The following is a 23,286-nucleotide window of genomic DNA, read 5'->3' on the forward strand; positions in this document are numbered from 1 at the left end:
ACTGGACAGCTATCGCGAGTTGAGCTCGACAACCAAATTCCCCCGCTACATTGTCTGTTGAACACTCGCAAAAATGGTACGTATAAATGCAGATCCACTTGGTATTTATCCCATCTAACAAACTACTCAGGTTGTCCTTGCCGCTTCAATATGCACTCGGGGCGGAAAAGCTGTCCTCTCGCGACAATTTCGAGAGATGCAGCGCTCTAGAATTGAAGCCCTCCTGGCATCTTTCCCAAAGTTAGCAGACAGTGGAACCCAACATACGACTGTTGAACAAGACAATGTCCGCTTTGTGTACCAACCGCTCGACGAACTCTATATGGTTCTCATCACCAATAGGCAATCCAATATCCTCCAAGACATCGACTCCTTACACCTTTTCGCACAAGTGGTTACGAGTACGTGCAAGACTCTAGACGAGAGGGAGATTTTGAAGAATGCCTATGAACTACTCAGCGCGTTCGATGAACTCGTCACTCTGGGATACAGGGAGAATCTGACCATCAGCCAAATCAAGACATTCTTAGAAATGGAGAGTCACGAAGAGAGAATCCAAGAGATCATTTCAAGAGTATGCAGGCAATTTCACTTCAGTTTGTACAAGCTAACTTGGTATAGAATAAAGAATTGGAAGCCACCGAGGAACGGAAACGAAAGGCAAAGCAGTTGGAGATGCAACGCAAAGAAGTTTCAAGAAGTGGCAGAAATGCCATTCCCCGGACGCCTATCTATCCTACATACACTCCTCCCGCACGCACCACTGTCACAGATACCTACGATTCCTACGAGGCCGAGAAGAATAAGTCATATAAGTACGTCATTGAAAGCTTCGCTATGGCTTTTTGCTAACTCTATCTCAGAGCTGCAGCACCGAAGGGCAAAGGCATGCAGTTGGGCAAAAAGTCCAAGACTACCGACATGTTCGAACGTGTCAGAGGTGATTTGGGTGCCGAAGCAGAAGAAACCGCATCTTCTCCATTAGTGCCGAACCACCCCACCACTTCAGCAGAACACACGCATGCACAGCCATCTCCTGTAACATCCTCACTCGACCGTGACGCCATTCATGTTACGATCGCAGAGACTATAAATGCAAAGCTGTCAAGGGAAGGCTCTGTAAACTCGCTAGAAGTCAAAGGGGACCTGCAATTGAGGATATCAGATCCAACGTTGACGAAGGTGAAGCTGGATTTGGTTGCCAATGCCAGCCACGGAGTCCAATTTCGAACGCATCCTAATGTCGATAAAGGAGTTTTCAATAACTCCAAGGCTGTACAGATGTCCAATATCGCAAAGGGCTTCCCAGTCAACAACTCAGTCGGTGTTTTGCGATGGCGAGCTACACCAAAAGCCGACGATGCAAGCGCGGTCCCAATCACCTTCACTGTGTGGGTTAACAAGGGATCTGACGATACGTACAACATCACTGTTGAGTACGAACTCACTGGGGGTGACCCACTGAAAGATGTTACCGTCATCATTCCTTACGCTACAAGCGAACCAGCAGTTTCTAGCTTTGATGCCACATATGAGGTCTCAGGAGACAGTTTGGAGTGGACTATTGGTCTAGTGGATGATGACAATGCTTCTGGGTCCTTCGAATTCGAAGCCCAAGCCGGAGATGAGAATGAGTTCTTCCCTATGCAAGTGAAATTCGGCAAATCGAAACCCTTCATCGACGTTGATGTAAGTCCCTTCTTTTACCCTCCTAGCCTACTTGATACTGATATCGTTAGGTCACCGACGTTACGCTTGTTGAGATGAATGAAACAGTAACGTTCTCGAAGGAGGTCAAGTCTGTCGCTGACTCGTACATAATTGAGTGATAAGCCATAAAGCGTAGAATTGGGAGCAGAATATGTATGTTGTCTGGAGCAAGGCGTGGGACGGTCGGCATCAATAGCCATGAAAAAATCATGATTTTTGCCATAGACTAAATCACCACCAAAATGAATGAACTTGATTTGCACTATTTCATGGTCTTTCGGGTAACCTAACAAGTTGTTGTTGTTGTGATAACTTAACATTTCCCGTTTCCCGCATAAAGTCCTGGAGGAGAGGAAAGAGAAAAGAAACAGCAATTACTTACTTACCTGATTCGGGCTTCGCTTAGATAAAACTTCGTCTATTTGCATTCTAGGCAAGAACGCGACCCAGCGCGTCTCTTCCAGATTCCCTAAAAAGTACCATCAGCGGCCTTACCACCAGATAATGCAGAAAAGTGCAAATCTCGACGAATTCACGGGAGTAGGATGATCAATAACGTCAAGATGGGGGCGCCTTCGCATTTCCAGCTTCTCTCCGAGAAGACCCTTCATCACACGGCAGACCCTGCCCTCGTCGCCTATTGTCCATCCATGGACTTGGTGGCACTTGTCACCATTGACCAACAAGTGCTCATCTACCGTCTTAATGGTCAGCGTGTGTATGGTGCGACACAGAAAACAGGAGCGTACCGAGTAACTAGCATTCGATGGAAACCAAATGGTTCGTACTAGGATCTCGAACTACATGTAAATGCTGTAGAACTGACCACAAATAGGTCAACTGCTTGCTATTGCTTGGAGCGATGGATCTATCCGACTTGTAGGAGCTGAAAGCAGCAAGATTGTGCATTGGTTTTCAACGGGCATTCGCCAGGCCTCTGATATCACGTGCATAGGTTGGTCTACCAATCTTACAAACAGAAGTACCAGCTCTGTCACGCAGAAGAAGGGAGAAGATTCATGGAACACAATCCTAGCAACTGGCGAATTAGACGCCATTCTGGATCTACCTCGAGACCTATCACTCATCGACATCGAAACAAGCCTGCCAAAGCTCAGCGTTCTAGCCGCCGGTGGCTCGTAAGTTTTCTATTCTTTGTCACCAACGTAAGCTAAAGAAAGTCCAGAGACGAGGTATTCAGTTCTAGATCATCTTTAGATGCCCTCTTTCGAGCATTTGACCCAAAGGACAACAACGCAGTCGATGTGATGGTTGTAGGGACACTTCCGGGAACCATTCATCTCAGTATTTACGATTCGTTCGAGATTGGCTCCTTCCCATCGCCACGTCTTCCTGGGGATACAGCATCTCAGTTGGTTCTTCATGCGTCTCATAAGCAATATTCCACCCACTCGCTGCTTCTGCGAGCCTCAGCTCCGGGACCGCGGCTTTACTTCGTACCCATGGACCTCCGATTCATTTCGGCGTCGAGCGAATACCTTTCACTACTTGCTTCTCGCGCTACTGCTCTCCAAAATCTACTCAGGTATATCGATCAAGTTCAACTCCAGATGTCAATTGAATGGAAGTCTACTCAAGAGCTTCCCGGCAGGTTTCTAAGTAACATCAATGAAACCTTAATGGAGAAGGATAATCGAGATATCGTTCAGGCCTTATATCATTCCGTGGCTACAGGACATACATTCCCTTCTGTGCGTGAGTGGCTTGTAGACGAATTGTCCGAAAGAGTAAGCACTTATAATCCGCCTGATATTTGTCTAATGTTTTCAGGGTCACAAACGATGGGATAAAGCCGTCACAACTGGCTTAGAAAATCTAAGACGTCTAGTACACGAGAATATGCTACCTGCTCTCGAACGCTGCTCCCTGATTCTTAGCAGGTTCTCTGGAATTGCAAAATTTCAAGGATCAAACAGCTCTTTAGGCTTCACGACTCAACAAATCAATACCATCATGGATCGCGTTGCTTGCCTGCATTTGGTATCATCAAAGATCCTCATTCAGGTTGTCGATGAGTTGGAGCTGTTCACGTCATTCTCATCCTGGCTCCGGAATGAGATTGACCGAGTTGCTTCCGATGCGTCAGCTTCTCCAGCGGATGATGCAGCAGCAGAAAAGGAGGCATCCATTGACCACAACAAGGTTCTTTCATATATTCAAAATGCCATGACGTCGAGCCCTCTTGCAATTTATATGGAGAAGCCACCCGAAGATTTTCTTGAAGATTGGACTCATGGCGAGGACGGCATGCCGATGTATGATCTACTAGACAAGCAGCTTCAGAAACAGGAGCGAGGATTGCCATATATAAAACTCCTGCCACGTGTTGAGGTGTTATATAAGCTTTTGATGAGACAGACCGGTATGATATTCGGTCAGATTGCTGACGCCGAAATGCGGAACGTCTTGTTTGGGAAGCCATATGAAGTCGGCCCGGCTCACGATGATTCTCCCATGCATATGAGAATGATTGCAGAGGTGGGTGAACTGACAATGATTGGGTAGCGGCTGACACGTTGGCAGAATAAGTCGACCTGCGAAACATATATAGCTTATGTTCCTGGTGGCTCGCAAGGGATTCGTAGGTTTGACTCCAAGCTCTGCATGAACTACACTGAAAGATCCGAAGTACAAGTCGTCCGGGTTATCATGTCCTTGGAAAATGGTATCAGCTCGCCGCACAGTGTCTCCTCGACTTCCTTACAACTTGGCAACGGCATAATCAAAGATCTCAAGATTTGGGATGATAGTGAAATACTGGCATTGTGGGAGTCAAACAGTAAGTACTGCTCAAGCTTTGACCTTCTGCCGTACATCTCACATTTGGCAGCAACGACCAGTCTTTTGAATATCCCCTATAAGTCCAATCTCAAAGGAAACCTTAGCAACTATGCGTTGAATTATTCTCCCCACTCGTCAAAGGGCAAGGGCGGTCCGACACCTCATTTCAGTAATCAAGAAGTACTGCAGCAATTTTGCAAATACAAACTATCGACCGATCAAGCATTTGTACCCGAAAGACTGGAAATCCGAGCAAGCAGTGATATGAGACACAACGAAGGCGGAGAGAAACAAGCAGACTCACGACGCATCATCCTCCTGAGCAAAGATAGGCTGCATTACCGAGTGCTCAGGTTGGGGAAAGCAGATGCGTTATCTGAGGTGGCTGAGGATGAAGATATTTCAATGTCATAAGTCAGAAGTGTGATGGGTCGGAAGCTCGAAAGATAAGCTTCGGAATGCAGGGATCTTGCCCATATCGGTTTGCTGCATGGCGGTTGGCGGTCTGCTGTACCTGCTCTTCTCGGGCTCGATCGGCTGGTGTTCGACACGTCTCGCACTGCACTGCACTGCACTACATGTATTTGCTCTTGCATGTACGGTACCCGGGTGAACCAATTGGCAGGTGAGAAACACCGGGAGCCAGATGGCGCTACGGCATGACAGGCTTCGCACGGGACGGTATATTTATTTATTTATTAGCTGCAGGTCGTTAGCGAGTCTGGACAGAAGCGAAGCATTTACCAGCGTCTGCTTGGCTTGGCTTGGCTTGGCTGTGGGGGAGAAGCTCTAGTCTGCAACTGCATTAGCAACGCCTGGTCGCGAAAAGAGTCTCATTCTGGACCGCCCACCAAATGTCAGATAAGGATAAGGGTATGGTGCGATGCACCAATTGATAGACAGCTACTTAGTTTTAGCTGTCCCCCGGATGTGCAAAATAATTTATATCATTGTGACGACTTTGCTGTGCAAGTACTATCTTTGCCTTTCTCTCTTTTTCCCACTCCAATTCCGACATTAGCACTGCCTGTCGATATCCAAACTTCTGCGACTCTTCTTCCTCATTGACAAACTTCACGAATTAAATCATGGCCGATCGGGGAGAAATCCCCGAAAAGGGTATCGAAAAAGGCCCTTATGACACCGTGTCGAGAGAATCGCCAAACAATCGGGATCCGGGAGTGCTGGTAGATCCTGATGCGCTGCAGTATGGAGACACGCAGAATGATCTCGCTGATATGCAGCGCTTGGGAAAGAAGCAGGAATTCAAGGTCCGCTCCCTGACTTTTCAACGAAGGCTGTGCAGGACTAATAAATCGGCCACAGCGAAATTTCAGTTTACTTTCGACTCTGGGGTTCATATCGATTTATATGGCGACTTGGGAATACGTCTTAGTGTACGTGTGATCTTAATTGCTGAGTAAATCTCGATATTGACCTTTTCCATATAGGTCATTGAGCACAGGTCTCACCAATGGCGGCTTTGGAGGGCTATTCTGGGTCTTCATTGCAACGGTTGTGTGTTACAGCTCAATTGTCGCCTCGCTTGCTGAGATGGAGTCCATGGCACCAACCAGTGGAGGTATGTAAAACGGCCGTGGAGTGCGGTCGAAAGCTGACCAGGGCAGGGCAATATCACTGGGTCTCCGAATTTGCACCTGCTGAGTATCAGAAGTTCTTGAGCTATGCTGCTGGTATGATCGTGCTGCAACATCGTCGAACTTTGGCTAATATTCCGTGCAGGCTGGATGTCTACCTTGGGATGGCTTTCAGGCGTATCTAGCAGTGTGTTTGTGATGACCACTCTTATTCAAGCGATCATCGATGTCGCTAAACCCGACTACGCCTTCACGGCCTGGCAATATACACTCATTATGCTGGCATCACTACTAGTAACTATTGTTTTCAATACTTGGTGGGCTAGAGCACTCCCGGCACTTGAGACGATGTCACTATTTGGTCATTTGGGTGGATTGTTACTCACAATCATACCTTTATTGGTCATGGCTCCCAAGAACTCTGCACACGTCGTTTTCGTTGAAGTCGTCAACAATGGTGGATGGAGCAATACTGGAACTGCCTGTCTCATCGCCCAGGTTTCAGTCATCTATTGTAACCTTGGTAGGTACCTAGGAATGTAAAGTGAGCACGATGATACTAATCGTATGGCAGGCTCCGATAGTGCGGTACACATCTCAGAGGAAGTCGAAGATGCATCCTTGAACGTTCCTCGAGCCATGTGGTGGAGCTATGTCATGAACGTGATCCTAGGTATCGCCATGCTCATCACCATGCTTTTCTGCATTGGAGATTTGGATACGGTTCTCGGCTCAAGTGCTCCGTACCTCACACTGTTCCAAAACACAGGATCTAATGCCGTTGCCTTTGTGCTTATGATATATCTCTTCATCTTGATTGCCCTTGGAAACATCACCGCACTCGCCACTACTTCCCGAGAGCTGTGGGCTTTTTCTAGAGACAAAGGTTTCCCCTTGTCAAAGTGGATCTCAAAGGTAAGTTCAAAATTGCACGATTTCAAATTAAAATTTGTTACTGACCCTGTTAGATGGACCACAAACACAATGTCCCCAATAATTCCGTCTATTTGACCGCCGTTGTAGCTGGTATCCTCTGTCTCATCAACCTCGGCTCCACTTACGCATTCAACATAATCGTCTCCCTCAACCTACTCGCCCTCCTCTCAACTTACATGATATCCATCGGCTGCGTTCTTCGAAAACGTCTACTCAAAGAGGAACTCCCTCCCGCTCGCTGGTCTCTGGGTAGGATGGGCATTCCGATCAATGCTTTTGCTTTTGTGTATTCGGCATTTATTATTGTGTTTAGTTGTTTTCCTATCACACTACCAGTTGGGACGGGTAATGCAAATTGGGCTCCTCTAGTTTGGGTCGGGGTTATCATTCTGAGTCTGGGCATTTATTTCCTACATGGGAAGAAACATTATACACCCCCTGTGGTCTTCGTGGAGGGGAGGAGGGAGGCTGGTGTTGGTCTTCAGGGAGTTTAGTTACCCCGTCTTGCATCTGTCAGGTCCCTCGGATAGCGTTCTTTATTTGGAATATAGAAAAGCCTTGAGCTGAAGGAGAGCGAGCTGCCACAATATCATTACCATTTGAAAAATACTTTCGTTCCTCCTCCTTTGACGAACCGGAAGTTAAGTCTACTGCCAGCTGATCACTAAAGACGAAAATTTGCTAGCACATCGATTATCCGAACATGATCTTGGAGGCGATCAGATCGATAGCATTTCAGAGTATACAAGGAATGGTCAGGTGGTTCGCTTTCTAAACCAACGACAAGTTTATTCTTTGCCCTCTCGACGAGAGCCCTTTGAAATCGCCAGTTCGATTAGACTTGGGCCATCATCTCCAATTGGACGAACAATGGCGAATTCCGTCTTGCTGCATTGTTGTACACTGGTTGTGCGGTCGCATCACTGGCTAATCCGCCCACGCGGAGGTTGGGGCGATCGTTCGTATGCATTGCATTGCATACAACAAAAGTGCCACCACGAGCTTACTTTGGTATGGGGTTGTAGTTGCTCTCTTTGGGTCGCAGCATACTTAGCATTTATCCCCTCACTATTAAATTAATTCTTTGTCTTGAACGATTTCGTGACTAGACACGAAGTGATAGTCGCCGCAGCTTGAGAATCCTTTGCAGCAGCAACACAACATTGCATGTCTTCCACCGTGAATCATTTATGCAGATAATACATACAAGCTGTGCTTAAACATGGGCACGTACATTCTCCCCCTCCTAGCAATCAACCTAATTTCCACCTTTGTTCACCTGGATTGTTTATACCAGTGAACATATACGTTTCGTCGTTGTGGCTCCAAGCTAGAATATTCTCTAACACTGATACCTGTAAACCTTGTGTACTTGGGTTTCATGGCATTCAGTGGGAGTATAGCATCTGATCTGAGGTCCATTTCTAAACTACCTGCACTTAATCGCAAGCAGAAAGACGACGGCATTTGCCCATTTCACACTGTACTCTCATTCAGGCTACTCTGCCGGTCCCTCCCCAGAAGCCACTACTCCATGGCCGCAATTGCAACCAATGTGCTGACTCCATCCAGTCTCTTCCGATACGATATTTTCAATTGCACTTGGTCTCATAGGTATCATCATGACAGCCTGCGGCCTGATCATTACATATCTCCAACTTCAAATGATGCGCAGAGAAGCAAGGAAAGGTGGGCATATACAAGATTCTTCCTTGAAGTCTGCTGAACCATGTTTGCAGATTTGAGACTTCGAGGCGTCGAACTTCCACAGTACCACATCCACCTCAAACATAACAACGCTCAAGAGCAAGACTCTCGGAATCCCCTAGCACGAGCGCGCCACACTGTGAGAAGACTGAGAGAGCAGGAGAGAAGCTCGAAAAATTAAAAGTAAAGATACTATCGACTAAAAGGGTCGTCTTTTAAGAACACTCGCATGGTATCAACTAGGATTTGAACACATAGGAGTAGCGCAATATGATGGACATTGAAATAGCTTCCGTATTGATGATGCCAATGCCCAGAACTGTAATGTGCTTCTTGAATTACTGAAATGGTGGGGATAATTTACAACTTCAGAGACCTGACCGTTGGTGGATTCCCCTGTATATCCAAGAATGCTTCAAGTCTATGAATTTCTTCCACGTCTCGGCCCTCTTGCACCACTCGGTCAATGGCCCCATCGTCGAAAGCAATGCCGTGCCAGAGTAAGACCCCAAGATCTCTTGCCAACTTGACGGCCTCGAGAACTTGGGTCTGCTGTAGTTCTGGTACCAGCATTCCCAGCTCCGCCCAGAAAACAGTTCGGAGACTGACGGCATCATGGCGGTACTGGAAGCCTGTCATTGTCATTTCCCCCAACAGCTCTTCGAGTCCATAGAAACAAACCCCGAATGGCAGACGTTCCGCTTCTGCCCAATCCACGAGTCCCGTTAATGTCCCGTTCGAAGGTTCGATCATGATATTTGATGCAACAATATCACCATGTGTAAGAACCCATGGGAGGGCTTCGATTCGTCGCAGATTCTCGAGGACCCTCCTTGCTACTAGTCGAAATCGATGAGACAGGGTCGAGACCAGTGCTCTGAGGCGAGATTCAATGGTCTTCCCTACAAGGCCAAGGGGTAAAGCTCGACTGCTTGTCTCCTTCCACGACCTTGCAAGAAATCTGGCAAAGTCTCGACAGAGAGCTGCTCGATGGTATGTTGAGCATGCTATCATTGACCTGCTAGCTCTGAAGTCTTTGAAAGATACGCCACCTATTCTTCCCATTCTGTACACAAGAAGTCCTGATGCTGGAAGGGTGGCTACATATCTCGTCTCTGGGGCGAAGGTCCCATAGACTTCTCGTGCAACTAATGTGAGTTGCAGATCCAATCGATAGTTGTACGGACGAAATTGAACGACTGTGTCATGGCCTACGAAGACAGTTAATGAGCAGTAGCCCTGACAGGATGCCGCAGACGCTGCTTTATTCGGATATAGCTCTTCGATGAGGTTGAAGCATTCGTGTCTGGTCTGGGCCGTGAGTCCCGAACGAAGGAAGAAGTCAGTAATTGACGAATCAACAACAGCATGCTCATCCGGCATGGTGACAGGTATTTTGCATTGCGGCTCCTGCCATGGTATCTTACACCTGGGGAAAGGTCGTCCTTAAGGCAGAAGAGAAGAGGAGGTGGTTTCACGGACGAGGTTGCAGCATGTACCTACCCCACGCTTATCGGCGAGTGTCTTAAAGATAAGACATGTGGTTGGTCGTCTGGTCCGGAGTGTTTGCGTTGCCCGCAGACTGTGGATGTACTAGTGAGAAGCGCAGATGGCGCAAGAATTGTAGTGTCATTGATTCTCGATGAAAGAACGTCGTGAAAAAAGATGAGGATGGACGGAGTTGGCTAATGCTATAGGACCCATGCCCATGGACCTCTCTTGTTAGCACGGGCCTCAAGCAGTCGACCAAACTCCAGAGAGCTTCTTCCGCAGTGCGCTCAGTACTGGTCTGGGCAGCAAAGGGAACTTTAAATGGTAGAATCAACTCGTCAACTTGGTCTTTTTCCATTCTCGATATAGATAGAGAACTGTCTTGGAGAGCCTAGACGAGCTCAATGTCTGACACAATTCTGAGCGACTTCCTTCTTCATTGTAATCTTAGGTCTCGTTTTGGTTGTTTTGCATTGAGCTCCATCACCGAGCAGAGGAGGAACATTAGCCTACCAGTAGTCCAAGACGTGCAAGATGGCATCCTGTTAGATGACGAAGATTGGATTCGATGCAACAACTTGACTTGGAGGTGCTGTGGCTGGATGTTGGACATCGATAAGGAGGATTTCGCGCATTGGTATCAGCAGTCCCCATGTGGAACCGAAACGCTGCTCCAATGCCCCTGTGGCCAATGGCGCATCGGGAGAGTGACGGCGGGACGGTCCAGTCCAGGCATCGAGTTCCAGTAAAATTCAGTACAGTACGGGTGATGATCCTGGCCTGTCTGGACCCTTGACGCCAGCCAGGATCCCCAGCCGCCGCTCACTACTGTATAAACTCATAAGGCTGGGGCCGAGCTGAGCTGGGCTTGGCATCGCTGGGCTGGGGTCAAATTAAACTCATCTCATCTCATCTCATCTCATCTCAAATTCTCACCTCACCTCCTCTCACCTCACCTCACTTCACTGCTCAACGTCGCACATATTTTCGACCTCTCCTCTGCTCCGTCCGACACATCAAGGCATTCCCGTTGTGTCTTTTCTCCGGTTTCGTGCGCATCTGTTGAACGACGTGACAAGCGTATTGTGATCACCTCCCCAGCGACTAGCTCGTGTATTGTGTGGCGTCGATTGTGACACCAGGGCAACAATGATGGTTACAGCGAGGGGTAGACTCGTACTCAAGGAAAACACTCCATAAGGAGCGTGGGGAAAGAGCATGCATGGCCACGCCTTCCATATACGGCACCTCGCCAGTTGAACTGGATTTAGAGTTATTCACAACAGTCATCGCCGATCACGCCCACCCTGAATCACCTTCTGAGTCCTTCAGTACTTAAATATCCTCAACAATCATTAGAACTTTTGACCTTCACTTCTAACATCTGCCACGATGTCTTCTTTCTCTCAACCTCCGCCGCCACCCCACGCTAAGAAGCGCCTTATTCTCTGCTGCGATGGGACTTGGATGGACAGGTACGTGAATTCGCAATACTCGGCGTCGATTTCCTAACAGTAGAGGTTTGGGAATTGGGGACGTTCTTCAGTCACGCTTCTCTATCCAGCATCCATTTCCGGACTCTTCTGCCTCTAATCTGTATCCGTGCTAACTCCCTCTAGTGATGATGGCTTCCAGAAACCAACCCTGATTCCATATGTCCCTACCGGCTCTCTGCAAGTTCCTTCAAACGTCACTCGGATCGGCCACGCGCTCAAAAGAGTTGGGCTTGATGGCTGTCCCCAGATTATCTACTATCACTCTGGCGTTGGTTCGGGCTCGTCGGTGATTGATGCAATCTCCGGTGGGTTGATGGGAACCGGTATCTCGGAAGTAAGAGCTGATTCAAAGCACAAAATTTTTCTTTAAATCACGGGCTAACCACTCGCAAGAACATTCGAGAAGTTTACAGCTTCATAACGGCCAATTACACCCCTGGTGATGAAATCATTCTCATTGGATTCAGTCGGGGAGCTTTTACCGCACGAAGTGTCGCTGGTATGATTAATGATATCGGCCTCTTGACGCGCGATGGCATGAACGATTTTTATCCGATTTTCAAGGACCAGGAAAATTTCAAGAATGACAGGTGCGTTAATTGAGGCTTGTGAAGCATGGACCATTTGTCCTCTACGTGCTATTACTCGCCTCTTTATTACTTCTAGATGGTCCTAATCTGTTTTTTCAAAGGTACCACGACATATTCCCCACCATTCCATTTGCAGATAAGCCATTCGGCCCAGATGCTGAGATTGAATACAAGGAACGACTCGAGAAGGTGGGCTCTCTGTGAAAGCAAGGTTTTAGAGTTTCTAATCGAATACAGGATGGTCTCACCAGAGTCTATGATCCAGACGGACGAAAAATCAGAGTCCAAGCGGTTGCAGTTTGGGATACAGTGGGGTCTTTGGGCATACCTCAGATCTCCATCCTCGCAAAGCTTGGCCTACCTCATTCTACGAAAGAGTACAAATTTTATGACACGAATTTGACAGATAATATTCTCCACGCGTTCCAAGCTTTAGCTTTAGATGAGCATCGAGCTCCATTCAATGCAGCTGTGTGGGAACGGAAGGATCATAAAGATCTAGTAACAACAGACTTGCGGCAATGTTGGTTTCCAGGTGCCCATGCAAATTGCGGCGGAGGATACGATGACCAGGAGGTAGCTAATATATCTCTGGCATGGTACGTATACCTCCAGCTTTGAGTGTTCTGTACTAACACTCTGCAGGATGATGGATCAGTAAGTCCAGTGATTCTTCCTATTACACCACAACCTATATGCTGAATTGACAGTTTACCGCATGTTGTAGCCGGTCTTGAACAATAGCTAATTATTCCAGACTCGCTTCAATAGGAGTGGCATTCCAGGACGATTTCATTGATAAGATTTTCGAGCAGAACATACAGTATTACGAGGATCCTCCCAAAACTCCCAAAACTCTTTCGAGCTTCTTCAGCCGTTCTCCAGACAAACAATGGGCCATCACTTCCGTTTATGAGAAGCACAAGCCGATTCGTCCATGGGGATTGGGCAAGATATGGAATTCTGAAACGGGCCTGTATCGCATTACTGGAACAAAATGGCGGACTCCAGGCTTGAATACACGCGCTGATCCAGACACGGGGATGCCAACTAATGTGCTTATGCGGAACACAAATGAGAGGATTCATAGCTGCGTTCGAGTTAGATTGGACCTTGGTGGGCTCGGTCTCGACGATAATGGCCTGTACAAATGCCATGCATTGTTAGATCGGGGATGGGCTTTGACAGAGATGCGCATCAACGTGCATGATCCCATTCCGTGGAACGCTTCTTGGGGTCCAACCGTACCTCCTGCCGATGTGAGCTCGTCACTCCCGATTTGAATGAACCGATCTGACCGACAATATAGGGACCGCCAGACGATGTCCGTTGGGTGTGGGAATATCAAGGGCCTGAACGATTGGCTCCACGAGAACGCATAATGATAGAGGAGCCTCTCGGTCCCTACGAACGAAAGCTGTTGCTGCTGAATAAAGGTAGTTTTCATAATTCTTCTAACATACGTGCGGACACTACAGGGGAGCAAGTTGATGATTGTGTGGTTTGCAATTGAATGCTCTTCGAACGAGCTGTCCTTGCTTCACGCCACGGTTGCTCTCGCATAGCTGTGATAATCAACTTGCGTGGCAGGATGGTAGATTGCATAGTTGAACCCAACATTCATTCTCTGTAGCCTTCTCCGTATAGTATGCACGACGTGAAGCGTGAACCTAAGCTGATCAATTTACGTCCACAGGCAGGAAATTCTACAAGAACGTCCGCAAGAGACGGAAACGCAAGTCCACGAGGAGAGAGTCGGAATATGATCGTGGACAATTCACTACGGAAGGCGATCGAGCTGCAGAAGAGAGAGTGGTGAGGGATAGTTATGCGACTGCAAACGGAAGGCGCGAACGAGATCTAGACCTTTACCCCGAACGAAGAAGGGAAAGAGCCGACCCTGAGAAACGAGGCAGTCGCATCATCGAGAGAGAGTTTATCCCACCTAGACCACCATATGTTCCACCTCCTCCGAGACAGGAAGAAGACGACGAGATTGTGGTTATCGAAGAACACAACGGGAGAGATGATCGAAGAAGGAGTCGGGCTGGTAGCAGAGTAGGACGAATTGTAGACGAAGCTGATGATGATGAGATTGTGGTTATAACAGAAGAAGCGCGGAGAGAGGATAGGAAGCGGTACAGTGAAAGGATGAACGAACGATTCCGTGAGAGGGAGATGGACCGGGATCGAGAAGGATTTCGAGATGAGGGTTATGTAGAAGGTGTTGGGGAGAGACATAGAAGCCGAGATGGGAGGAGACGAGAGGGAGGTGGAGAATATATTGAGGAGAGGAGAGTTGTTAGGGAAGGGTCGAGATACAGAGGGGAGTAAATGAAAGAAACTACGGGGAAGAAAAAGTCAGCTGGATATTAGGTGATTTGTGTTACAGCGTCTCCATGAAGAGGGTGTGGAAAGAAGATGCCACGAGGTTACTGTGTCACGGCCCCAGAATGCGGGGTAATTTCTTGAAATTTGGACCTAAATAGTGTCACAAGGTCTATCGTGGCACGTTTCCACAGCGTTGGGAATATTGTTCAGATGACACTGTTTCTTTGGTCTTTGGTATGGGTGGCATTCATAGCGAGACGGGATGAGTATTGTGTTGCTCGACTAGAATACCCAGTTTTTATTTCTCTGGCTGGTGATCCTGAACTAAATTGTTTGTAGCTCTACCTATTTGCCAAGTGGCTTCGGATTATTGCTTTTGCCTTCCGGTCTACTTTTGTTAAGTAGCACTTGCCTATTGGCTTTCGGTTTCGTTTCGTTCACAGCATTGTAATAATCTTGGTCGGTCAAATCATAGCAGTTATATGGTCTCACTTGTGCTGCGCTTTTCAATTTCTATTAGATGGATACGATTAGGTATTAACTTGCACATATGGGATATTATATGGTACTGGTTGTGAATGGTTTTGGGGTTTGCCAATCTGTTTGCTTCTAATGTTATAGGAGTCTGTTGTTATTTCTTTTGCTTTCTGATTTAGAATAGCCGGCCCAAGATGAATGGTCGGACTAGCCAATACCCGTGACGACAGTATGGACACGAATTTGACCCTGTATTGAGCCACTCGGTAATACAGAAGTAGTGGAACTTATGCCCGCAGGGCAGCTCCCTCACGTCATCCACTTCATCGGGTATGTCTAAACCGTCTCCACGTACCTCATGATGCTCTTGGCAGACTGGGCAGATGTCGTCTTCGTCGAGATCAGACTTCGCTAGGAGTCTATCATCAGTTGGGCCAGGTCTTGGGTAGTAAGCAAGAGATTGTCGTCTGAGAGGGACACCTCTACCCTTCTGCTCTGCGCGGGACACTTCCTGTAGTCGTAGCCAGTCCTCGACCGCACGAAGCCTGACCAGTTCCATCTCTTCTTCGGCACGGATTGCTCGTCGGCGCATCTCCTCTAAATCCAACAACTCTCTTTCTTGCTCGGCATACAGAGCGTGGAGTCTGTTGACATCTGCGTCGCTTAATTCCTCAGGCCAGATGTCGGCTGCATAAAACATATCATGAAACATGTCTACAAGCCAGTTAGCTTGTTCGAGTGGTTCCATCGCTCGATCTGCATTAACCTCCGCTGCTCTTTGAGCCTCCACCTGCACTTGCTCAGTTCGCAATTGCCTGTATCGGAATCTTCGCCTGGCCAGCGCCCCGCCCATGTAACGGTTGGGAAGAATGGTGCAAGCCGGGCACTGGTCAGGGCACTGGTCATGGGTGTAGTCGTAGACCGTGTTAGACAATCTGCATCTACGACGAGAAATAGCGTTCAGAACGGAACCGAGGAAAGACGAGGCCCCTCGGTTATTGAGAGTTGGGCATCGGAACTGCGCTCCTAATACGGTCCCTGTTTCGTGCTCCGTCTTGCTGGTGGTGTGGCCGCAAAGGTGCCAGAATGTAATAGTGATTATGCAAGACATCTTGTGTTGTTGAAAGGTTTCTTTGTTGCGGTTGTTGTGAAAGTTTGAGTTGAATGATCTAAATGGCATTGTTATGCGGGATGTGCCTACTTCTGTAGAAAGAAGACCATCGTTGTTCTTGTGTTCAAGGATGTGGAGCGTAGCCTGTCGCGTTATGCTCTTTCTTCTATAGAGAAAGGCATTGTGGAATTTGATTGTTCAAGACTTGGGTATGGTATCCATAAAGTCACAAACAGTGTCATAAGATAAGTTATCTCTAGGATCAAACACAACAAAGCCATTGTTTCGATCCAAGCTTCTCACCCATGCTAGTCGGTCATGGTCTTCGGAAGTTCTCTGCATTGTCAGGTTCGAGAATTGACTTCTTATTAATCACCTTGTCTGTAAATCTAATAAGGTCGGTATCTATAGTGGCTTCGGCGTTAGGAACATTCATATCGAGTGATTCCGGGCGTATATGAGTGCGCTCTTTAGAAAGAGGAGAGCACCTACACCAAACCACTTTTTTCTAATCACATTTCTACAGCTTGTGGCAAAACAATGGCGTCACGGCAGTAGCTTTGCATACGAGCCTCAGGAATTCCCAAACTCGGTAATGTTATTCTCTTAGTCATTTGCTCTGCAATGTTTGTAATCTTCTTTGTGGTGGTGCACATGCTGGAACCTTTGTATGAGGACTAACTTAAGCGCATGCTTCTTTCATGGGAGTGAGCTTCCTTTACGCTTGGGGTCAATGAAACTCCTTTGAAAGAGGTTTACAACCAGAACAGATGTTCGGGGTGTGCCATCTCGATTTCTCTTCAGTCCGGAGCTATCCCTGCTCTCCACACCAAAATAACATTGTGCAACACCAGCAGCATGTCTTGCATTATCAACAAAAGCTTTCACCACCGTTGCGGTCATGTCACCACCAATACCATCCATAGCCCCGGTTGCACAGCTCACATACCATACTTCGCATCCATTCCCATACTGAAAAATATCATGAGCTTGTTCGTACCTCGGAGCTGTATAAACTGCCAGATCAACTACATATATCTCAGAAGACTGTGTATAGCATGCGGTCCTTCGCGACTCTCCTCAACGGCCACCATATACACGATACCCATCCTCGTTCAAAGACAAGAGGACTACAAGGCGCGAGTTGATCTCCAGCAAGGACAACGCCTGACTTGCACGGAAGCTTCGATGTGGGGTGATAAGCTCAGATCGGAATGGCTACAAGCACGAGAAGAGGAGCGACTTCTCCAGAAAGTACCTTTTAAAGATCAGACGTTTGTCTATTTCCCGAGGAAGAATATAGCTGATGTGTTCTTGGAGAGATCTGAATTGGGAGAAGGAAGGTTTTGTGGTGTGTGCCTAGACTATGATTCTAGAGCGGAGGGGAATCATGTGCGAAGGCTTCCGTGTCGCCATCGTTTTCACTTTCGGTGTATTAGAGATTGGCTGAATACAGGAGTGAGGACGTGCCCTGAGTGTCGACACGAATACGACTTGATTCAATTGCCTGCCAAACTCCTTGAGTAGCTTTCCAGGGGGGCGAGGGGAAGCAATAGATGATGAATGAACCCTCGGCTGACTATCAGATCAAAATTGACTCCATTTACTCTTGAAATTTGTAAAAAGATGGTTCTGAGAAATTCATGCATTGATCCAATCCTCGACATGACAGAAAGTTATTATGCTACTACAACAAAAAATGCTTCATTGCAGATTCATTCTCATAGGATATAGGAATAGGCCACTGAAGACCGACACATGCAGATACCATCAAATGGCAAGTCGCCTTTCGATCGAGTAGAGTACTACCCTTGGAAGCCCAAGTAGATAAAGGCCTAAGACCGAGATATTAATGAGGTAACCTTCCGCTAAGCTTCTGCCAAAAATGAAACAGCTTCAAACAATAGCACATTGATGGATGTGGTCACGAGACTATTCTTTGTCTTTTTGATGTTACAGAGCCACTTAGACTCTCACTTCACAATGATGTTGTGTATGAAAGAATGCGTTTCACTTGCAACAAAGACAAAGGAAGACACTGCTTCCAGAAGCAGACGCCCAATGGGATCACATTCCAGAAGACACACACACGGCGTGGAACTTTCACGAAACGGAAGTGCTCCATGGGAGTCAGACTTTTAGCGTGGATGCTCAAAGGGTCTCTTCAAAACGACCCTCCTCTTACAGATGTAGTGATACATATACTTTCAGCAAGATAACCACATTTATTGTGAACAATTCGCTCGACCACCACTTACTCAAATTCAACTCCCAAGAGAACTAAAGTTCCAAACTCCCTTCCGAATGGCACCACCATCTATCCACCTCATCGAGAAGCTCCCAACTAAAGACATAGAGCAGTTAACACAACTTCTAAGTCTACCACCTGGAAAACTTCCAACAGAGGCATGGCTAAAAGATCAGTCGACCAAAGTCTCCGACTTATCATCTCAGCTGCTGAAACCCATAGATATGCTCCTCCGCCTTGGGATGTCCATGAGCTCCAGTCCCGATAAAGCCACCCTCTGCAAGTCTCACAAGAATCTCAATCCCTACCTCATCCGAAGAATCTTTCTCCAAATCTCAGCTGAATGCACAACTCGCCTAGCTCGTCTCCTTGAGAACCCCTTCATCGACACAGAGATCCAGCGACATGTGAAAAGACTCCAGATGCTCAACAGTCTCTGGATGTCTGTCGACTTGTACCGAGTTACCTATCAAGTCATGCCGCAAGAGCCTCGTTTCTTCCGTGTTCCTAGTGATTGCGAGGCTTGCATCCTGGCTGCTGTTGGAGGCAATCCCCACACGCTGTGTGATCTCCGATCTTCGATGCTGGGACGCAAGAAGAAAAGAGGAAAGGAGCCAAGACTGTTGAGGCTGGTGGAGTCGTGGATTCGGTGGACCGGAATTGGGCAAGAGCTTACAGCAGAAAGCTATATTCTAGCAAGAGAAGTCAGAGCTTGTCGACGAGATATGCAGCTTGCGAGACGGCAGACGAAGCGTAACCAACAGGAAGGGATTTTTGACGAACCTACTTCTCCTTTATTTTCCGGAGCGATAAGCGAGGAACAGACATTGGTTGCTGAAGGCGGTTCTGAGAAGTTCGAGTTGCCAGATAATACGTGGGAGGATGATGATGAAGATGATGATCCCGAAGGAGATATCATTGGCCACTATGCTTATAGCATACGATCATCCGCAACGGCTCTTCGACGCCCTGCAGCTCATGACGATATCCACACAGCGTTCGGAAAGTCAATACCGCCTCTCCGTACCGGGACCTCCAGCACAGCTCGACCATCAACACCCAGACCACCACCATCAATGTCCACGTCGTACGCGAGCATTACTACCATCCATCCTGACCGTCTGTCAGCCGAGAACTTGCGGCGATTTGATGATCTCCCTCCCAGACCAGAAAGACCACAGAATCGTTCAACATACATGGACAGCTTGAGTAGCGCTCGAATGAGCCGATCCTCCGCGGCAGTTCCACCCTTGAGACCTCACCAAGCGCCAGCGTACACAGCGAGTGAATACAGCAGGGACATCTACGGCCGACGACCAGGAGATGCGAGATCGATGGCCACTGGCCATCTTAAACATGCTAATGTGGAGCAAGCGAGAGCATACACGGAAATGATGCGTAGACAAGCAGAAGAAGAGTCCGCTGCGGAAGGAAATCTTCAAAACTGGCAAGGGAACGATGAGGAAGAGCTTGATGCGCCGCCAATACCGAAGCGATCTGAAAATAGGGAAACAGTATGGAGCGACTTCGCTGGCCGTCGGGCTTCTCGACAGACTCGTCAAGATGGGTGGTAAATCTGCAGAATCAGATTCATGGTCTTTTAGATTCTGGTGGTGATTACAATGCTATTTATACAAGATTCGCTTTTCTGTGTTCGCTATGCATTGAATTTGCTCAACCCCTCAGTTTCATGCGCCTTGTATCCTCAAGATGTCCACCAACGCCACCCATGCAGTATTCAAGAGCAGAGAAACAGGGTATGGAAAGCTCTAATCTTCCTTGTCTTCATAGAGCTTCATCAAAGCAGGCTTGAAGGCCTCCAACTTGACAAAGTCCTCAATCTTGCAACGCATGTAATCAAAAGCAACAATAGCCACTTGATCCTTCCCGCCGTGACTATCCATAATGGGGATCTTCTGATACCGTTGAGAGAAGTGAGTAAGCAGTATCCGTCTTGCACCCATTCTTCGACCAACATCCAAGGCTTCAGAAGTAGTCGAGTGTTTCTTGGCCATAGCGTCGCCTTGAAGCTCGTCGTCGAAAGTAGCTTCGTGGATCAACAATGTGGCATCTCTACCAATCTTGACGAATTTGTGCGATGGCCTGCAGTCTCCAGAGTAGGCAACCTTGAAACCGTTAGGGAAGGTGAAGGCAACAGCCAAAGCTCCAAAACAGTGCTCCACGCCACATGCAGCGATTGAAGTCAAGCCATATTTCTCCGTATCCTCTGCAGACAAGTTGTAGTAGTCAGCGTCCGAATATCTCATGTGTACGGGTACCGTTCTATTGTGACCGAAGTCCTCAACTTGTGCATACTCCGCGAGCCATCTATGCATGTCTCTATGAGAAGCCATAAGAAGTTTGTTGTCTTTTGTCGCTTCATCACACTTGGTTGCTTCAGCCCACGCCCTGATAACCGAAGTAGTGCCAAGGTGGTGGTCAGCGTGGAGATGGCTGATCCAAATGGCCTTCAAATCACGCAGCACGGCAGGCAATTCGTCTCCCAAGACTCTTTTCAGCTGACCCAGGGTATTCTCTCCGGCATCTAATAGGTAGCTCCCGTAGCCAGGAACTCGTAACAACGTCGCCGAAACATTTCGATACTTCGACGGCAATGCAGATCCAGTTCCTAGAGTAATAACCTCGGCGTCCTTGCTCGGTATATCTGCTTGGTTCTCTGAAAGTTGGGCTTGATATTCTGGGCTAGCGATTTGCTCTCGAGCAGCATCTGCTAGGTCAACAACATCTTTTGACTCTGTTTTGAAGTCCCGGACGACCGTAGCGGTGTCAAGGTAGGGAATAATGGTGTCCTCCTTAAGCTCAGTCTTTGGCTGGAGCTGAAATGTGAGACCCGCTCTTGCCTTCAAATATGGACGCGGACTGTCGTCTTTCTTAGGCTTAATCTCATTGCTGAATTTTGGGGTTGGGAAACGTTCAGAATCGAACATATGCAAGCGGATAGCAGCTGAAGCAGCAGATTCTAGAGCGAGGTAGTTTGAGCAACAATCTGTTGAAGAAACAACGTGCTTAAGATGGTTATGCTCTGTCATGAATTTCTGCAGTCTTGGGTCTTCCACGAGACCTGGAGCTAAAATCCATATTACTGCTTCAAGACCAGCCATAACCTTTTCAGAAGACCATTCGCCTCGAGCAAGTAGTGGTGCAATATAGGATTCATTTGGCAGGTCAACGATGGCAAAGCCACCACCTTCCTTGGTCGGAGCCAAGACCATATCAGGGGTCACAATATTGCCGTCAGCTGTAGTGATACTTTCACCTTCTGTCAACCTTCTGAAGTCGATCCCTGGCTTGATACCGGCGGCCTTAGCGGCTGCAACATTAAATTTACCCCGTTGGGGATAGGTCTTGATGATATAGCAGACTGAGCTCGAGCATGGCCGAGCAGGCGGAAGATCGTCGATCATGGCCGCAGGCCAAGGGTTCCGCACCAGAACATCGATGTTCGCAACAGAAGGGTCCTCATCCACTGTTGGACCAATGTATTTCTCAATCTTGCCTTGCTCATTTCTTCGGAAAATTCCTGCTGGTTTCTTCACCTCCGAGAGCTTCATCTTGACTAATGCATCCAAGCGCCAATCCGAGTCAAACATCTGTGACACAACTGCTTTGCGGATTTGGTCATTTCGATCCTCAAGATCCTCTTTGGATTCTTGCTCTCCATCTGTAGAAACCAACGGTACGTCTTCCGTGAACTCGTCATGACTTCTCTTCCTCGGACTTCGAGTCTCGGGATCTATGACCATAGCCCAGACCTTGATCAACTCGTCTTTCCAAGTAGGTTCCCAGTCCTCTGGTAATGGGTCCCTGGATCTGAACTCATTCGTATACAGTGGCCTGCCCTTCCGAAAGATGAATCGTCGAGCTGTAGCAATTGTATGCGTCAAATTCTCTCCACCATGTATGTTCAGCCAAGGCTTTTCAATTGTAGCAGCTTCCTTCCCCTGCTTCTTTTCCGATTGCTTGAGCTTCTCTACTTTGCCCTCGAACGCAGCCGTGACCGAGTCCGCCAGTGTGAGAATCATTCCCATCAAGCCTCCAGTATTTGCCCAGTTCGTCGTCCCGGTCAGGAAGATATCGCAAACCTTGACCAAGCCCAGCTTCCTCTGCACAGCAGCACGTTGTGTCCCTTCTGCAACATTTCCAACGAGGTATCTCTTGCTGTCGAAATGTAGGAGGAGTGTCGTGCCAGGCGTGTCCGCGGTAGGCGTGCTTAAGAACTGGAACCAGCATTTCATTTTGATGCCAGCGTCCGTCTGTCTCCAGACGTAGCTTTTTTGTGCACTGCTGATGTTATTATTGCGCCTGGGTTCGAACGGTATGTAATATTCCTCGCTCGCCAATTGACGTCCAAAGAGCAATGGGCCTGGGAAGACTCGATCGAATGAAGATAGCTCTATGTAAGACAGCTTTGTCGGGAACTGTCTGCAGACAGGTGTATTTTCAATCACCTTTGTAGATTTTAGGCATGTCTTCAGCCGTGGGATGAGCTGAGATTTGGAGTAGCGCGTTATTCTGGGGAGAAATTCATGCATAGAGTCACTCGAATACAGCTGCACGTCCAAGCAAGTAAATATTGATATCTCCTAAAAATTATGGTCGCCAGATGAGTCATCACCGCTATCAGAATCCTTATCAAAAAGTACACGAGGACGAGATGTGCAGGATGAGGCTGCAGAAGTAAACATGGAGATCAACGGCCCAGAGGACTATTTATTGATTTAAGGAGCAAGTTTGTACATGAAATGGTGTGTCATGAAACCCATCGCTA

General features: G+C 47.7%; 8 protein-coding genes across 8 annotated transcripts; 5 read left to right on the forward strand and 3 right to left on the reverse strand.

The window, feature by feature from the left end:
- Positions 1-30: 30 nt before the first annotated feature.
- Positions 31-1,973, forward strand: LY89DRAFT_687666 (uncharacterized protein). The gene is made up of 5 exons (XM_018215555.1): positions 31-76; positions 131-574; positions 622-815; positions 864-1,689; positions 1,740-1,973. Exons 1-5 carry the CDS (start codon positions 74-76, stop codon positions 1,827-1,829), a joined length of 1,557 nt encoding a protein of 518 aa, XP_018067048.1. The 5' UTR covers positions 31-73; the 3' UTR covers positions 1,830-1,973.
- A 300-nt stretch (positions 1,974-2,273) lies between these two features.
- LY89DRAFT_672835 (uncharacterized protein) lies at positions 2,274-4,926 on the forward strand (the record flags this gene model as incomplete). Its single annotated transcript, XM_018213309.1, has 7 exons — positions 2,274-2,490; positions 2,546-2,849; positions 2,897-3,458; positions 3,502-4,209; positions 4,255-4,312; positions 4,361-4,510; positions 4,562-4,926. The coding sequence occupies 7 exons, from the start codon at positions 2,274-2,276 to the stop codon at positions 4,924-4,926; spliced, it is 2,364 nt and encodes a 787-aa protein (XP_018067049.1).
- Positions 4,927-5,600: 674 nt separating this feature from the next.
- On the forward strand, positions 5,601-7,540 carry LY89DRAFT_592165 (amino acid transporter-like protein; the record flags this gene model as incomplete). Its single annotated transcript, XM_018209681.1, is given in 7 exon segments — positions 5,601-5,783; positions 5,839-5,909; positions 5,964-6,094; positions 6,141-6,206; positions 6,256-6,637; positions 6,656-7,025; positions 7,079-7,540. The coding sequence occupies 7 exon segments, from the start codon at positions 5,601-5,603 to the stop codon at positions 7,538-7,540; spliced, it is 1,665 nt and encodes a 554-aa protein (XP_018067050.1).
- A 1,402-nt stretch (positions 7,541-8,942) lies between these two features.
- LY89DRAFT_190389 (uncharacterized protein) lies at positions 8,943-10,392 on the reverse strand. Its single transcript, XM_018205698.1, has one exon. It carries the CDS (start codon positions 10,134-10,136, stop codon positions 9,114-9,116), a length of 1,023 nt encoding a protein of 340 aa, XP_018067051.1. The 5' UTR covers positions 10,137-10,392; the 3' UTR covers positions 8,943-9,113.
- Positions 10,393-11,183: 791 nt separating this feature from the next.
- LY89DRAFT_755669 (uncharacterized protein) lies at positions 11,184-14,017 on the forward strand. The gene is made up of 8 exons (XM_018221356.1): positions 11,184-11,719; positions 11,864-12,074; positions 12,134-12,330; positions 12,432-12,519; positions 12,568-12,929; positions 12,976-12,987; positions 13,088-13,589; positions 13,640-14,017. The coding sequence occupies exons 1-8, from the start codon at positions 11,637-11,639 to the stop codon at positions 13,841-13,843; spliced, it is 1,659 nt and encodes a 552-aa protein (XP_018067052.1). The 5' UTR covers positions 11,184-11,636; the 3' UTR covers positions 13,844-14,017.
- A 1,029-nt stretch (positions 14,018-15,046) lies between these two features.
- On the reverse strand, positions 15,047-16,679 carry LY89DRAFT_785292 (uncharacterized protein). Its single transcript, XM_018222876.1, has one exon. It carries the CDS (start codon positions 16,316-16,318, stop codon positions 15,314-15,316), a length of 1,005 nt encoding a protein of 334 aa, XP_018067053.1. The 5' UTR covers positions 16,319-16,679; the 3' UTR covers positions 15,047-15,313.
- A 1,867-nt stretch (positions 16,680-18,546) lies between these two features.
- Positions 18,547-20,071, forward strand: LY89DRAFT_785293 (uncharacterized protein; the record flags this gene model as incomplete). Its single annotated transcript, XM_018222877.1, has 1 exon — positions 18,547-20,071. The coding sequence occupies exon 1, from the start codon at positions 18,554-18,556 to the stop codon at positions 20,069-20,071; it is 1,518 nt and encodes a 505-aa protein (XP_018067054.1). The 5' UTR covers positions 18,547-18,553.
- A 20-nt stretch (positions 20,072-20,091) lies between these two features.
- LY89DRAFT_687670 (tRNA processing endoribonuclease-like protein Trz1) lies at positions 20,092-23,054 on the reverse strand. The gene has a single exon (XM_018215556.1). It carries the CDS (start codon positions 23,048-23,050, stop codon positions 20,267-20,269), a length of 2,784 nt encoding a protein of 927 aa, XP_018067055.1. The 5' UTR covers positions 23,051-23,054; the 3' UTR covers positions 20,092-20,266.
- Positions 23,055-23,286: the final 232 nt, after the last annotated feature.

Source organism: Mollisia scopiformis (genome assembly GCF_001500285.1).
Source record: "Mollisia scopiformis unplaced genomic scaffold LY89scaffold_20, whole genome shotgun sequence".
In the NCBI taxonomy this organism is placed as follows: domain Eukaryota; kingdom Fungi; phylum Ascomycota; class Leotiomycetes; order Helotiales; family Mollisiaceae; genus Mollisia; species Mollisia scopiformis.

Excerpts from the sequence above, each read along its gene's own strand:
- LY89DRAFT_190389 (XM_018205698.1), bottom strand. The coding sequence starts at position 10,136 with ATGCCGGATGAGCATGCTGTTGTTGATTCGTCAATTACTGACTTCTTC.
- LY89DRAFT_687666 (XM_018215555.1), top strand. Across the intron at positions 575-621 it reads TCCAAGAGATCATTTCAAGA|AATAAAGAATTGGAAGCCAC; the intron begins GTATGCAGGCAA and ends AACTTGGTATAG. Across the intron at positions 1,690-1,739 it reads AACCCTTCATCGACGTTGAT|GTCACCGACGTTACGCTTGT; the intron begins GTAAGTCCCTTC and ends TGATATCGTTAG.
- LY89DRAFT_755669 (XM_018221356.1), top strand. The coding sequence starts at position 11,637 with ATGTCTTCTTTCTCTCAACCTCCGCCGCCACCCCACGCTAAGAAGCGC. Across the intron at positions 12,075-12,133 it reads TGGGAACCGGTATCTCGGAA|AACATTCGAGAAGTTTACAG; the intron begins GTAAGAGCTGAT and ends ACCACTCGCAAG. Across the intron at positions 13,590-13,639 it reads CAACCGTACCTCCTGCCGAT|GGACCGCCAGACGATGTCCG; the intron begins GTGAGCTCGTCA and ends CCGACAATATAG.
- LY89DRAFT_785292 (XM_018222876.1), bottom strand. The coding sequence starts at position 16,318 with ATGCCATTTAGATCATTCAACTCAAACTTTCACAACAACCGCAACAAA.
- LY89DRAFT_687670 (XM_018215556.1), bottom strand. The coding sequence starts at position 23,050 with ATGCATGAATTTCTCCCCAGAATAACGCGCTACTCCAAATCTCAGCTC.